General features: G+C 45.6%; 1 protein-coding gene across 8 annotated transcripts in view; it reads left to right on the top strand.

Annotated features, from left to right (window-relative positions):
* Window positions 1-16171, top strand: part of Gsap (gamma-secretase activating protein) — a 94821-nt gene that overhangs the window by 64380 nt on the left and 14270 nt on the right. For 7 of the 8 annotated variants that reach the window (XR_005503210.2, XR_005503209.2, XR_010065635.1 and 4 more), the window contains exons 19-23: window positions 1202-1255; window positions 12321-12449; window positions 13161-13219; window positions 13866-13897; window positions 15676-15737. Coding sequence is in view for 4 of the 8 variants with exons in the window: in NM_001395028.2 (NP_001381957.1) it covers window positions 1202-1255; window positions 12321-12449; window positions 13161-13219; window positions 13866-13897; window positions 15676-15737 (336 nt within the window). In the remaining 4 variants the exon portion in view is untranslated. Of the gene's footprint in view, window positions 1-1201; window positions 1256-12320; window positions 12450-13160; window positions 13220-13865; window positions 13898-15675; window positions 15738-16171 lie in introns of those variants that run through there. The other variant, XM_039107498.2, reaches the window with a different exon arrangement.

Genomic DNA, 16171 nt, shown 5'->3' with positions numbered 1-16171 from the left:
CACACAGGAATTGGTTTAAGAGAGAAGGGATATTTCCCCACAGCTTTCTAGATACAATCCTTTGAGGTGGAGAAAGCATGGTGGTAGCAGCTGGCCGGCCATACTGCAGCACAGCCAGAAGCTAGGGAGCTATACATGCCCCAGCCCCATTGGATTTAATCTCTATGCAGTCCAATAAGGAAGGGTGATGCCTGTGTGTAAGGCTGGTCTTCCCACCTCAGTCCACCTGATGAGTTTATGCCTCAGGCGTGTCAGAGATTAACCACCACAGAGCCTGAAATCTCAGGGCTGTTCTGGGCAGCGGTCAAAGGAACATGTGGAGATTTTACCACAGACTTACTGTGAAGCTGAGGATGGCCTTGAACTCCTGATTCTCCTGCCTCTATCTGTCTTCCTTGGCTCAGCAGGCTTGTCTGACATTCACTTGTTAGCAGGATGCCAGGGTGGGGTTAATTAGCATGAACCCCACAGGTTTTAGCACTAGACTGTGCGGACATTCTGCATGAGGCGCTCCTGTCCCTGAGACCTGGTGGACCGCAGTGTGTGAGAGTCCCATTCATTTCTCGTTCCTCCTAGAGAGGAAAGAACCAAATTGTGCTACAAACAGTGAAAGGGGAGGGCAGAGAGGGAAGGTTTAACTGTGACTTTAATGGTTCCGATGTAATTCACCTCGCTCATTCTTAAGTAGAAATGTCTAAACATACAGTATTTGCGCTGTGTTTTCTAACAATAATTGTTCCTCTCTCTTTAGAGAACTGGTCAGCTGTTATCTAAAGAGTAATAGTGGAGTGCACACACCTTTTACTTCAGCACTGGGGAGGCAGAGGCAGGTGGATCTCTGTGAGTTCAAGGCCAGCCTGGTCTACAGAGTGAATTCCAGGACACAGCCAGGGCTACACAGAGAGACCCTCTCGAAAATAAAAGCAAAGAAAACACAAACTGAAAAAACAAAACAAACAAACAAAAACTCCCAACCAAACCAAAACAAAACCAAAAAAGAAAAAAAGAAAAAAAAAGATTATTTCATTTTCCAAGGCAAGAGACACACTGCCCTGTCTGTGATCTTTGTCCTAGAAAATTATGTAAAGTAGAGGTTATCACACAGGACACTGGCTGTCCTCGGCTGCTGCCTATGCAGAAGACACTTCCTGTGGCTCTGAGTGTGGTGGTTGATATGTTGCATTCATGTTTCCCGGCATAGGAAATTCCTGGAATGAAGCTTGTGACAGAAGAGCTCCCGTTACCTCTTATGAAGGTAAGTCCTGTTCTGAGGGTGAAGCCGTCATGTGAAGACCTCTGCTGCCCCTGAGGCTACTGTGCTTTCAAGGGGAATTGCAGCCTGGCCTCCAAACAGGGCAGCTTGAGAGCCTGCATAACCAATCACTGATATGATGTTATGTGATGCCTTAGGACTGTTTAAAGAGGGAGGTTTTCTGAAGAAAATAACAGAGCCCAACTTGAACCAGGGACCGCCCACCAATACTTGCCACAAAGCCTCTTACTGAAGGAGCTCTTGGAACATGTCTTTAGAGAAGCTGGAATCCAATGTTGCCTGATTTGTAAGCCTTCCTTCAAACACACGTACACACACACACACACACACACACACACACACACACACACAAACATACACACATATACATATATTAACACATGCATGCACATACACACACATACATGCACACACACAAATATACACACATATATACATATATTAACACATGCATGCACACACACATATATATATACACATGCATGCATGTACATATACATACACATACATGCAAACACACAGCACACATACACAGACACATTCACACATACACATCACACGCATAGATACACATATACACATATACATACAAATACACATGAATGCATGCACATACACATACACACACACACCACACATACACACACATCACATACACGCCAATCACACACATAGACACACACACACAGACACACACATACCTACCCCCCACCCCCTGCACCCTCATACACACAATTTCCGGCCATAAAAGCTTTAAGTAAACTGGGCTGGGATTTCTAGATTCTCTCAGAGCAGCTTCTCCATTCCTCTAAAGTGAGGCGGTGGCTTGCTGGATGGCCTCACTGTCATGAAGGGGGCTTTGTGTCTGTCTGCAATCTTCTGGCTACAGAGGGAGGGTGGGGGTGTGGTGAGTAGAAAAGAATATCCTGGCAGTTAAAAGCTTCAGCTCCTCTGCTGGGTTTGGCTCTACGTCTGGTAATTACAGCCCGGCCTAGCCTGGGGAGTTTTAGTTCCTGGCAGCAGCGGCTGCTGCCCCTTGTGCTGAGCCCTTTTATTTGTGTTTGATTCTTTTGGATCCTTGGCGCTGCATGGACAGCTGGGGAGGACCAGTTGTAAGGTCCCCGTCATATACTGGGGCAGGAGAAGACAGATGGACACTGGTTTGTTGGCTCTTTGGGTCCTAAGAGGCCATTGAAAATAGACTGACTAACTGTCCAGAAGCAAGTGCAGAGCCAGCCAAACCTTCCTGATGCAGGAGGATGACAGGGAAGGCCATGCTGTATAGGGGACAACCTGCTGCTTCTTCTCACTACGAACCATGGCATTTAACTGACAAGCCACTGAGGGTTTCTTTTCTTTGTCCTGTTTTCATGCTGGGGTTGGACTTGGGTCCTTGAGGTGCTTGCCAGACAGATGCCTTCCCGCCTGTACTCTGAGCCCCCTCGTTTGCTGGGATTCCAGGCATCTGTTACCACCATGATTGGTCAGAAGAAAGTTAATGCAGTTCTGTAGTTTCCAGTCCATAACCGCCCACTCTCTCCACTTTTCTTCGTCTCTGTCATAGATTTGTAGAATTCATTTAGTAGTTATGGTAATCTAGAAGCGTTTGATCAGATACAAACTCGTAAACACTTTTAGTGTTTTTGCGTGACATAATGAACTCTAATGATTCCTTTGAATTTTTTTGATCTGGTTTTGGGCATTTAAGTCTCTCTAGACATTACCCAAATGTTTCCTGGGAAAATAACTTGGTTAGGTAAGGTAGTTGCCTCACATATATGAGATCTTGGGTGTAAGTCCTAGTACCACACTGTTTTCTTTTATCCAGTAAAGATAATATTTCGTTTTTATATATTTTTATACATACAGTTTTTCTATTGGTTTACTCCTCTAAGGTTCAAGGTTGAGACTGTCTTACGGTAAAACACTACGACATTTTTTTTAAAGCTTTGATTTCTTCTAAACTAATATTCAATGGAAGTTATGGTTATCTACATGGTCAAAAGGATTTAGGGGGCTGAAGAAATTTCTCGGAGGTCGAAAGTGCTGCTGCTCTTCTGAAGGACCCCAGCTTGGTCCCCAGGCCCCACATCATGTAGCTCACAGTGGCCTCTGACTCCATTCCAGGGGATCCCACGCCCTCTTCCAGCCTCCATTCTCCCCACATATGTGTGGCCCGCACACACAGAGACGCACATACATATACATTCATTGAAGAACAAAAGGATTTAGGAATTTGTTGGTTTTATTACAGCCTTATCAACATTGTGTGTTTTCATTTAAAAGTATTAGGATAACGAGAAGGCCCTTTTTGTCTTTTGTCCTAATTGACTTATTAGAAGCCAGTTCACTATTGGTTCACGATATTGTTATTGACTTTTTTTTTAAAAGATTTATTTAATTTATGTGAATACACTGTAGCTGTCTTCAGATACACCAGAAGAGGGCATCAGATCCCATTACAGATGGTTGTGAGCCACCATGTAGTTGCTGGGATTTGAACTCAGGACCTCTGGAAGAGCAGTCAGTGCCCTTAACCACTGAGCCATCTCTCCAGCCCCTCTCCATTATTGACTAGTTTTAAGTGTCCTCTGACTATACTTCCTCTCTCTTGCCAAAGTCAAGGAAGGGAGGGCAACACGATGAGATGTCCCCTCCCACCGTGACATGTACGTAGTCTAGGGTTGTAGCCCAGATGTGTCCCCTTGGATTTGAATGTGTAGTTCCTGATCCACAGTGTGATGGCTTTAGGAGGTGACAACTATGGCTTTATGGTTTGGATTGGTCATCATTTTTTTAAAGATCCCTGAAACCCAACTCAATCCATCCTACCTCATGATGTGACAAGGAAGACATGATTGTCTAAGAAATGGACACTTGGGGTTGGGGATTTAGCTCAGTGGTAGAGCGCTTGCCTAGCAAGCGCAAGGCCCTGGGTTCGGTCCCCAGCTCCGAAAAAAAGAAAAAAAAAAAAAAAGAAATGGACACTTGACAGACACTGAATTTACCCACATCTTACTGGGCTGTCCCAGTTTCAAGAGCAGATGTTTGTCTTTTATGAGCCATCAGTTGATGGTGTCATTGAAGGAGCAGAATGGGCTATGATTTGGGCTTGTCCACCTGTTATTTTTATAATTAAACCATCACCTGAAAGACACAAAGCTTCTTCCTTGTAAATGGTTTATTAAATAATCTTAAAAAAACATGTCATGGGGAGGCAGCTAGAGAGATGGCTTGTTGTTTTTCTTAAGACCTGGGTTCAGTCCCAGTACCCATATGGTGTTTCCCAACTGTCTGTAACTCCAGTTCTAAGGATCCGACATCTTCTTCTGGTCTGTACAGGTAGAAGACATCTCTGTGCTACATATGTAATTATATACCTGCAGGCAAACGTTTATGTACGTCTCTAAAAATATTAAAAAGCTCTGTTTTTTTTAAAAAAGCTACCATATGGGAACAAGGCCCATGGTTTATAGAAATGTCAAGACTGACCTTCTTTAGGAGGGCTTTGATCCTTGGTAAACTACGTGCTGCTCTGGGGAAGCAGCAACTTGAGTAAAAGGCTAAAAATAGCACCTACTTTTATACTGAGAAGAGAAACCACTAAAACTATTTAACCACAGGAAACCAAGGAGGGAAGCGATGGCTTACTCAACTATAGGAGTAAAGGCGAGAGTGTGCTTCAAGCAGAGGACTGGGCAGTTTTACCAAAGTAGTTCGTTCTCTCTCTCTCTCTCCCAGTTTCTCTCTGCCTCTCTCTCTAACTCAATCTCTCTCTTCTTCCTCCCTCCCTCCCTCCCTCCCTTCCTTCCTTCCTTCCTTCCTTCCTTCCTTCCTTCCTTCCTTCCTTCCTTCCTTCCGTCTTTTCCTTCCTCAGCCTCCCAAGGACTGAGATTCCAAGTGTGTGCCACATGTCTGGCTCCAAATCAGACATTATTAATATATTTAATCACATATCCAGTGATTACTGAAACCTGACTGGAAACTGAGAAGGCTGGGGAGACGTGAAGTACGCCTGCTTAGGGCATGTGCTGTGAACCCTGCCGTCTCTTGGATGCAGGGCACCTGAGTGTCTGAATACAAGGTGCTTGCCACCTGAGTGGTTCACCCAGACTTTGCTTATATACTTCTCCATTCGAAGTGTTTGAAAGCTGCTTTAACTAGACAGAGCAAAAGTGTAATCCGTTGCTTGGTGAAGCACAAAAGGTACTAATTCTCATTGGAGCCCCTTAGTGTAGACAGATACCGTCATTTGCTGGCATTCTGAAATACTGGCACAACCACAATGTAACAACTCACTGTTACATTGAGTCTTTAGAATTATTGCTTTTATTGGTGAAAACGAAGCACTGTTCCAAGCTGGTTCTGGGATGGGGGGAGGGATTACGATTTTCCAAAGTTTGGATTGCATATGTGTCCTGGCAGCGGGAGTGTAATTGAGTTCAATGAATGTTGTTGTGAACATAATTTTATGATACCATGAGCGTTATTTACTCTTCATAGAGGCTCAGGGTAGTGAACGAATTCTTGCCATTTCTGTAGAGATTGGATAGCCAGACTACCTACCTGCTAGCTATAAAACCGAGAGCCAAACCCAGCTAGAAAATTATTATTTCTGTTCCTTATCAGCTAGGCTTCAAGAAAGCAAAGTTGAGGAAGGTGGTCATAATTATCAATTATATTTCAAACTGCCCAGCCTATTAAAAACAGAACAGAATGGCTGAAAAAACTCCCCAGGTGGGTCAAAGAAGTGGGATTTTGCCAGATACTGGAGCAGGGGGCAGCTTATTTATATTCCTGAGAATATATATATATATATATATATATATATATATATATATATATATTCCTTGAAGAAGAGCCGTGTGCTTGCAGCCGTCTTAGTGTTCAGCCCCAGGAGTTCCAGCTGTTTGCCACATGTGGGGATACTCCCACCCAGCGCTCTTAGTTTAGGATGCTGCCTTTCGATCTTCTGTCCACAAAGACATTTGCTGTTGCATTTTATGTGTATCGGACATGATGCACACATCGCTGGATTTCTTTGGACAGCAAGCAGAAGTCGTTCCTGAGATGTGAGCCACTGAGCATCCCAGGAAGGGTGATGTCTCAGCTTTGCTCCCTGGGTCCTGGCACAGAGAGGAGCGGGGTCCCTCAGGCTGGGCCCCCTCCCCTAAGATGCTGACTGATCAGCAGAAGTAGGACCAAAGCCGGAGGGTCTTTGAGAAACGGAGGCAGGTGTTCATTGCTGGTAGCTACTTGCAGATGAGCCCGTACCACAGGTTCTGTTTCTGGATCAATTGGCAATCCAAATCCCAACTGGGAAGCTTCCCTCAGTGTAACTGGCCCTTTCGTGTCATCGATCGTTGTGATTAGTTGCATGTGGTGATTGCTTTATGGCCTCTTCAGAAACAAAGCGAGGTGATTTTTGAAGAAGAGATGGGAATGATTTTCTTCCAAAGTTAAAATGTAAAAACTCCGCTTTGTGCAGGGGGAAAACATGCTGTTTGGCCATTCCTTGAGAGTCTGATTACTTCTTAAACCAGACCCTCGAGCAAGGACTAGCTAAGCTTGTAGATACTTTGTTCATAGCGCTCTTTTGTATATTTTTAAAGACGTATTCATGTGTATCTGCATGTGCCTGTATGTTTGTATGTACACTATATGTATGCAGGTGCCTGTAGATGCCCCTTGGATCCCTGGAGCTGGAGCGGTATAGAATTGTCCCCTGTGGATGCTAAACCCAGGCATTCTGTAAGACCAGCAAGTTTTCTTAACTGTTGAGACATCTCTCTAGTTAGTCCTCATTTTTGTATTTTAAAAAGTACACCAGGAACTAGCCATGGTAGTGTATACATCGAATCCCAGCACTCAGGAGGTTCAACTCCGAGTTTGAGGCCAACCTGGTCAACAAAGAGAGTACCAGGCTAGTCAGGGCCACACAGAGAGACAGTCTCAAAATAAACGAAGGGCTCTACTTTTCCAGCAGGTGGTGACTGCATCTCAAGAAGTCTGGTTGTCATTTTGCATTGTCCTTCCTGGGGACAGATTTGGAGCTCTCCCCACCCCCAACTCTCCTTTAGTCAAGTGTCAGTTGAGTCCCCCCACCATGCCCAAACACCACGTGTGATACTGAGCTGGGCTGATTGGGTGGGGATGTCCACATTCTATTTTCTTCTCTTTCTTCAAGGTAAAGCATCTAACACCTTTTAAAGGTAAAATAAAATTAAAACAAACACTATATTCTCTGGACCAACACACAGGTTGGCACTCACTTAGGCTCTGGGATTCCTCCCAGATTGTCATTCTCTAACCCATCTCCTGTTTCTGCCAAGACCACTCCCCAAAACCATTCAGTTCAAGCAGATGTCAGGGTTTCTTCTAAAGGGCTGCTGAGGCTGGAAAACAAGCGAGAGGCTGCTGTCCAGCACAGACAACAAAGGCCTACTCATCTTCTCTCGCCTTTCCAAAGCTGATCCAAACCCACAGTCTGCGTTCTGGGCTCTCGGGCTTTGTTTACTCGCCAAGCGTCCGGTTGAACACACTGTCTTCATCCTTCATTTTGTTCTATTTCCCTGGGCCTTGTGTCTTCCAAACAGGCCTTTCGGTTTACAGTCATCTCTGAGTGTTGGCAGATTAAACATCGCCTTGCCAACCCTGTGCTCATGCATTTGCCAACAGTAAGAGAACATGGAGGCTACAATAGGCCAGCAGAAATCCTCTGTTATTTGATTAGCGCTATTTCTTACTAAGTTTTCATTTTTGTTTTGTTTTAAATGCAGATTTTTGTCTTCTGTTGGGTGACTTTTCCTGGATAGGCACAGATAAATGTCTGCTCATTTCAGATGGGGCTTTATTCCTTTAGATAAGAAATAATTCTACCCAAGCATAGCTTGGTGAACCAATTCTTTTATTGGATCACCTGTAGGCACTTGGATGAGAAGCTGCTTACAGGTTCATGGGTAATCCCTGGGCAGTGGTGTCAGTAGCTCTCTAGATGAGTCTCTTCTTCCTCAGTAACTGCTTAATTATGCATAATTATAAGAAGGGCTTTCCCAGTCTTGTTAGCTTCCTGAGGCATTGAGCCTCCATCCTCCCTCTAAGGGGGAATGCTGTCATTCAGGAGAACAGGGATTCAACATCTTTTTATTCGGTGGTCTAGTACAAGCTATGTAAACAATGCCCCAGGAATATCCTTGTGTGCGTGCACTCTATCTCACCCCGGCGCTCTAGCGCCCTTCAAGGGTGGTCACGCTCACAGTTTTTTTCTGTTATTCTTAGTTAACTCAAGACTATGATTAGAAAACAAGCTTTAAAATGTATTTATTTATTAATTTGTGTGTGTGGGCTCGTCTGCGTGGGCTTGTGGGAGTTGATCTTCTCTCTCCACCCTGTCGGGCTCAGAGATAGAACTCAGGTCAGCAAGCTAACCCACTGAGCCATCTTACTGCCCTCAAAGATTTTTCTAAATAAAGAGAAGGAGAGGGAGAGGGAGAGGGAGAGGGAGAGGGAGAGGGAGAGGGAGAGGGAGAGGGAGAGGAGGAGGAGGAAGAGGAGGAGGAGGAGGGAAGGGGGCGGGAGAGGGGGAGAGGGAGGGGGAGGAGAAGAAAAAAAGAGAAGCCAAAGAGCTTCGTATTGGTCCTTCTCTCTCTGGGCAAATCCCAAGGTGGATTGCTGTGGCAAAGCAAGCTTGCCTTTAACCAAACAGGCCACTAGATGGCACCACAACACCAGCTAATTTTCTGATTTGGGCACTTCGATTTTATAGCCAATGTAAGGAAACCAAAAGGGCTGTAGAGATAAGACTGAAGTATTGATCTAATGATTAGGATGGTGACACCGAAGAATAAGAATAATTATTGCTTTAAATAATAATAATAACAATAATAATTATTGTTGTTATTATTATTATTACGAACTAGGGAGAAGGGACAGGTAAGATAGGTTTACTATAAATAAAGGCCAGGAGTTACCACAGAAAAGTTAAGGAGTGGGACCTGATCCCAGCATTCCCAGCTACTCTGGGAATATATCTCAGTTTAAGGGTCTGAGATTTTTCATTTCTGAGAGAAGGGGCAGTAGCCATGTAGGCCTTTCAGGTTTCTAAATATACAATACCACATAACTTGCTTTATTGAGCCTCCAAAATCTATGTGAAACCATTGTTGCCCTTTCAATAATAACACTTCTGCTACGTTTTTGTTTAATATTAGAGCATTGTGTGTGTGTGTGTGTGTGTGTGTGTGTGAGCGTGTGTGTGATTGAAGTATATTTAAGCTCTCACTTATTCTTAACTTATCCCCCCTTTTAAATTTACTATTCAAAAAATTTCATATATGCATTTCCCTAGTTAAGTTTTGCATTATGACAAATACTATGGCTGAAAGCCACCTAGGAGGAAAAGGTTTACTTGAATGCACAGATATAGCAAGCTCAGTTATAGCGAGCACACAGTTACAGTAAGCTCACAGTTACAGCTCGAAGTCATAGCATGCACACAGTTACAGTGAGTGCACACTTAGAGGGAGCACACAATAGTAGGCTCACAGTTATAGCAAGGGACAGTTATAGGAGCACACAGTTATAGGGTCACACAGTTATAGGAGCACACAGTTATAGGGACACACAGTTATAGGGGCACACAGTTATAGGAGCACACAGTTATAGGAGCACACAGTTATAGGGGCACACAGTTATAGGGGCACACAGTTATAGGAGCACACAGTTATAGGAGCACACAGTTATAGGAGCACACAGTTATAGGGGCACACAGTTATAGGGGCACACAGTTATAGGAGCACACAGTTATAGGAGCACACAGTTATAGGGGCACACAGTTATAGGGGCACACAGTTATAGGAGCACACAGTTATAGGAGCACACAGTTATAGGGGCACACAGTTATAGGGGCACACAGTTATAGGAGCACACAGTTATAGGGACACACAGTTATAGGGACACACAGTTATAGGAGCACACAGTTATAGTGAGTTGCACAGTTTTAGTGAGCACAGTTATAGTCCATCATAGACCATGGCAAGAACTCAAAGCAGGAACCTGGAGGCAGAACCTGAAGCAGAGGCTGTGGAGGAACAGCATTTACTGGCTGGCTCCCTCTCTTGCCCAGTTCTCTCAGTCTGCTTTCTTCTGGGCCCCCCAGACTACCTGCCCAGAGACCACAGCACTCACAGTGGCCTGGACCCTTCCATGCCAATCATCAATCAAGAAAATGCCCACAGGCTGCCAATAGGTGACTCTCGCTTGGGTCACTTTGACGGAAAACAAAACAGAACATAACTAGCCATTCCAAGCACAATCTGATCAAAGCCACCCCTCTTCTCCACCTCCTCCCCATTCTTCACCACTCCCCTCCCAAATTCCTGTGGTTCTTTAAAACTCACCAAATGCTCTCAGTGCTGCCAAAATGTTCATCTATTGCTCTATCCACTACAATATGGGCAGCCTCTCAGGGCCTGCATCCCTGGAGCAAACTAATACACTCCCGTGCCCAGCCTCTAGGGGCTGCCCAAAGGTAGCTTGTTAGACAGGGTGGCGTTTTGTAAGCCCCTTCCCCATCCATGCCGGTACCCACTGGCTTGGTCTTGTGCAGGTTTTGCACACGCATTCACAGCTGCTGTGAGGTCACGTGTGCATAGCCCCCGTCCTGTCTGGAAAGCATTGTTTTACAGTAGTTTTCCCACCCGCCTCTTGCTCTTACAGCCTTTCTGCCCCCCCTGAGTGTTGAGGAGCTGTGTAAGTGGCTGAGTTCACAGAATCGATGAGTACTTTTATCCTCTAGTAATATGCTTAGCACCTTCTAACAGTACGGAAGCTGGCCAGTACACACAGATAGTGTGATCAACCAATAGGAATGAAGTCTCCAGGTCTGTACCACCTCGATTTCTCCATGGTCTGTGATTTGAATATGTAGTATTTTCAGCTATAGGGCTTAGCATCAACTTCTGGAGGGTAGCCACTAACAAAGGCACTAGCTTATGTTTTGAGGGGACCCCATGAGCATAAACTCTCTTATTTTTTTTTAATCCTATTAAGAGTGTCATCACAGTAAGCACCAGTTAGGTCAGATATATCTAGCCCTGGCCAAATACTTATAGATATATTTATCTTGATAAGACTATATTAGAAGAACCAGTTGATCCCAGTGAGACAGGAGAGTACAACGGAAAGAACGCTGCTGTCACCAAGGTCGATGTGTAGCAGGGCACACATGAGACAGCCTGTGCTACGTGAATAGCCTCATAGACTAGGAGATAAAGCCCTAGAGCTTTCTACGGTGTTTGCCACTGAGTTCCCAACTCCTCTCCCAGCTCTGACTTGCTTCCTTTCCTGGACGTGGAGCTTTTCTTAGTAAACTGTTTCCACATCTGCTGCTGTCCCTGTGCCCTGTCCAGTTTCTTGTTCTAGAACACAGGAAGCTGGAAATCCCAGGAGAAAGCTCACCAGACTCCCTCCCACGTCTACAGACAGCATCACGGTATTCTTCAACATTAAATATACATTAGCATAGTGTTTTATTTATTAAAAACGGTTATGTTCTTCAAGATAGAATGATAACTAATAATTCAAAGATCTGAAGACCAACTGATTCTGTTTGGGAGAATTTAACAGTTATTGGGAAGTTGAGTTTATGTCATCGTTTCGATTCCTGGTTTTTGGAAGTGAATAAGCTTAGAAGGGAAACGAGCCTGTTCCAGTTACAAGCACATTTCTGACAGGACAGTGTGGTGACACCACCCGAGCCAGGAGAACCGCTCTCTAGGGAGGAAATGCCTTGAGTACAGAGCCAAACCCACCCGGAAGTCCTTAGTTTTGGGAAATGAACTGTAGTTCTCTCTATTGTAAACAGGAAGAGAAAAGAAGAAGAGAGGCTAGGCTCTTGATTTGCAAATTCTCATGGGTGACCCTGTTCTGTGAAACATGGAGTTGCTCAGAAATGCCAACACCCGAGAGGCATGGAACGAGATGTGGTCCCTACTACAGGAGAGACCACGGTGCCTGCTTTTCAAGCTAATGCTGTTTTTGTCTCCAGGTCTACAGCTTGAAGGGGTACTGGGCAAAGCTGAACTCCAACCTCGAGTATATTAAGTACACCAAGCCTCACCTGCACTACCACAACAGCGTCGTGAGGAGAGAGTGGCATAACCTGATCTCTGAAGAGGTGAGTCACACACACGGCTAGCAGCAGAGGCTGAGCCGCAAGGCTGGCCCATGCTGGCCATGCTGTCCTCTGTCACCACGCATATCACCCCAGTGAAACCCAGTGGGCAGGGAGGACTGCTCTATACTGCCTGTTCTTTGAGGAGAAGCTGGAGTAATGGAAAGAAGGGACACGTGACTCACTCATAGTAGAAAAGTAATGAGTACGATCACGTCTCAGACATTGTTAGGTTACTTGAATAGCTAAAAGTTTATTAAGAAAAATGTTAGGTGTTCCCCCAGTTAGTGTTTGCCAGAGGTTGGGAGGAGAAAGAGTTGATGAGGCAGACTGTAAAGGGATTGGTCATAGGGGGTGCTCTTTGGGAAAATGAGATAGTTCTGTGTTTTGATCATGGCGGTACACTGTAGTAAAGCTACACACATGGTGAAATGGCCTAGAACTACACACACAGTGTACCATATCCATTTCCTGACTGTGGTATTGTAGTGTGGCTATATCAGACAGAAACATTGACAGAGCTTAGGTGGAATGCCTAGGACCCCTGCACTGCTGCCGTATTGAGTCCTCTGAGAATAAGCAGCTGCTCTTCTTACGTGGGAAATAATATTAGTTTCCAACCCTTAACTATATTGCTATTTGTTCTTGCTACTAACGAAAAAGCTATCCACGAAAATTCAGTCTTCCTCAATCCTCACATGTTCTCACCCCTAGAGAACGGGAAAAAGGAGGTCCACAATGTACGTGAGGAACATTCTTGACAACGCTGTGAAGTGAGTACGATCAGAGGCTGCCTATCGTGGGCCCGGTTGGCTGCCCGCAGGGTATTCTCTCAGTCAACTGCTGCCCTTGGCTTCCTGTAGACCACTGGGCGCTGGGGTGTCTCTCGGGAAATGCCTCTCTAGACACTCAGCCTAAAACTGGCGACTTGTCATGGATAAACGGTCAAGGGGGCTTTTATCAGCGAGTACCTCTGAGAACGGAAGACGCAGCAGGTCGCTTTGTTTGAACGGTTGGTGGGCTGTGTTGGCGGGACCTGCTCTTATTTTGAAAGCGTTTTCTCTGGGTGGATGAGTCATCGCCGAGGGCTGAAAGTGCAGGCCTCATTCCAACCCCTGTTCTGTTTTTAGCCTTCGTTATTTCCAATAACTGAGAGCTTATTTTCTAAATAACCTGCTGTTGTTGGCTCTGAAGGCCTTTGGGATTTGGGGTTGTGTGCCTCTCGGTATACTGATTAAAGTTTTCGGGTAGCCAGAGGACAGTTTCTGCAGTGGTTTTGTGGGGCTTTAAAGGGGAGACATCTCTGCACGGTGCTGTGGATCGAAGGTTTTAACATGATGCTTCTGTTGTAGAGATAAACACTAAAATAAACACTAACTGGGGGAAACACCTAACATTTTTCTTAATAAACTTTTGCAGGGTGATTTCTAACATGGAAATGAAAACATTCGGTAAGAAAGACCTGTGTTAAAGTCCGTGCTTTGCTTGTAACATTTTTCTTCCTAACCAATGGGTTGGCAAGAAAATCACTCCCAGCCACATAATAGGGTGCCATGGATAGCAAACGCTCTTAATATCACCCTGTCACAGTTGCTACATACCATTTCAATATCTGTCTTAGTATCAGGACCTCCAGGGTGAGCCTCTGAGTGTGTTTGCTGATGGAGTCTTCTGGTTTTCCCACTTCTCCTCTCAGCGCTGATCTCTTAGCCTGGCCCCTGGCTGTATCCACCGGGTGCACTTGGTGTTCTCTTGCAGGAGCTGCTGCTTCTCCAGCTGTCTCATTGCATAGAGACTTTGACTTACATGTCCCATCCATTTGGTTCACATCAGGTCTTAACCCTGGGCTTGGTCCCAGGGGAGCAAAGATGGGTCATTGGATAAGCAGTGTGGTTCTGTGGGTGGACACCATCTTGGAGTCTAGAGCCAGCTGCCACATGCCAACCATAAGCGCCTGAACCTTGTCCTTGGGGCTAGCTAGCATGAGGGGAAAGGACAGAGTCCATTAGAGAATACCTAGTCAGTGTCTAGTGTAGGGAACAAGGGGTGTAGGCTGGACCCCTTCCCTTGATGGAGGAGAGAGGGAGTCTTGGGAGGTTTAAGTCTCCACAGGCAAGGAGGTTTACTCTGTGATAATGGAGGGAGAACAGTGAATATACCCAGGCCCAGGCCTTGGCGATATTGATCATGCTTCATGAAGGCTGGCCTCAGGAAACTGTTTTTATCTACTCCTGTCTTATGGGCTTGGATGTTTTTCATACGTGTGGGGACCGTAACGAACATTTAACTTGGAAATGGTGTAGCAGCAAGCCTAACAGCTGTATACACAGCCCAGTGAACCGTGAAGGTGGCTTTTCTCTACAGGGAACTGACCTCAGCCTGAAGAGACCATCCTTGCCTATAACCAGGGACTATACCCTACCAGACAGGGCATAATGTGTGAGATCCAAGGTCATCTTCCTGCTGTGGCTGAAAGCTGTGTAGTATGGGCGGCTTTCTTGCTGTCCAGGGGAGGTTTCGAGGCTCTCCGTAGTGCCAGGCCTGCCAGCATCTTGCCGGGCAGTGACTCAGTGCTCTTTAAAACTTTTCCTTTCTGTCTTGTGCTTTTCTTCCTGAGAGGAAAGCTGTCATTGCCTAAAACATTGCAAATTAAGGTCTTTAAATGCGTATTCTGAGTTATTTCATCATTATCCAGAGGGCTAATTGAGGAGGGTGGAGAAAGTGTTTATCCTGAGGGGCCATAGAGCACCCATGCCTTTTTGGGAGAAAACATCAGCCTGTGGGTTCTGTCCTCATACCTGCTCTGTGGTCTTAGAGATTCTGAGAGAAGAACCCAATAGGACAGTTGTTAGGGGAGACCTGGGGAAGCCCTGCCTGCCAGCCTGCCTGTCTGTCTTGTTAGGCAGGGTCAGTCAGAGTGGGGAAAGTGACATTTGGCTTAACTCTCACAGTTTGTCCTTTCAGTCTGATGACTTGTGCCCATCAGCCCTGTCTGCTCAGCACTGTCTGTCCCAGTGGCTGACTGTCCGTCTGCTCAGGGGCTGTCACAGCCACTACACTATGGGCTCCGGAGGTAGAAGGGAGTCACATGGCTCTACTACGGAGGCCTGGCATCCCTACAGCTAGGCCTCTTAGGGTTAAGGGGCTCAAGTCAAGAACTGGCTGGTGTGGTTCTAGCCCACTTCCTGACCACTACCCTCCCCATGACTGCTCCTCTGTTCAATTTCAGAGCCAAGGTTAATACCCCTCTTACAAGAGGAAGACAGGCACCAGAGGCTGCTCATGGGCCTGGTAAGTAGTCCGTGTGCTTCTGAAGTGCTGTCCGGCAGTGGTCTCCAGAGACGGTAGGAAGGACAGACTGCTGATTGTTCTGATGGTATTTTCTGCTGACTTTTGAACAATAGGTGCTCCCAGCACCGTGGGCCTGGGTATCCAGTGGCAAACAGAACGTGAATGATTTCTGCCCTCTTGGGAAGAGGGGTTGGGTTAGTCACAAGAATAAGCATATAATCATAAACGGTGATAAAGAGTACGTGTGTGTATATATGCCTATATTCTGTGATTCCGGGCACACACCGCTGCTTCTAGCTTTTACGTGGGTCCTTGGGATCTGAAGTCAGGTCTTCAGACTTACAGGACACTTTTACCCAATGGACCATATCCATGGCCTGGTTTTGCCTTTTGTCTATCAAATTGACAAAGTTATGATTATTAACAAGGTTCAG

This window comes from Rattus norvegicus, chromosome 4, assembly GCF_036323735.1.
Source record: "Rattus norvegicus strain BN/NHsdMcwi chromosome 4, GRCr8, whole genome shotgun sequence".
NCBI lineage: Eukaryota > Metazoa > Chordata > Mammalia > Rodentia > Muridae > Rattus > Rattus norvegicus.
This window is presented reverse-complemented; position numbering and strand designations above follow the sequence as displayed.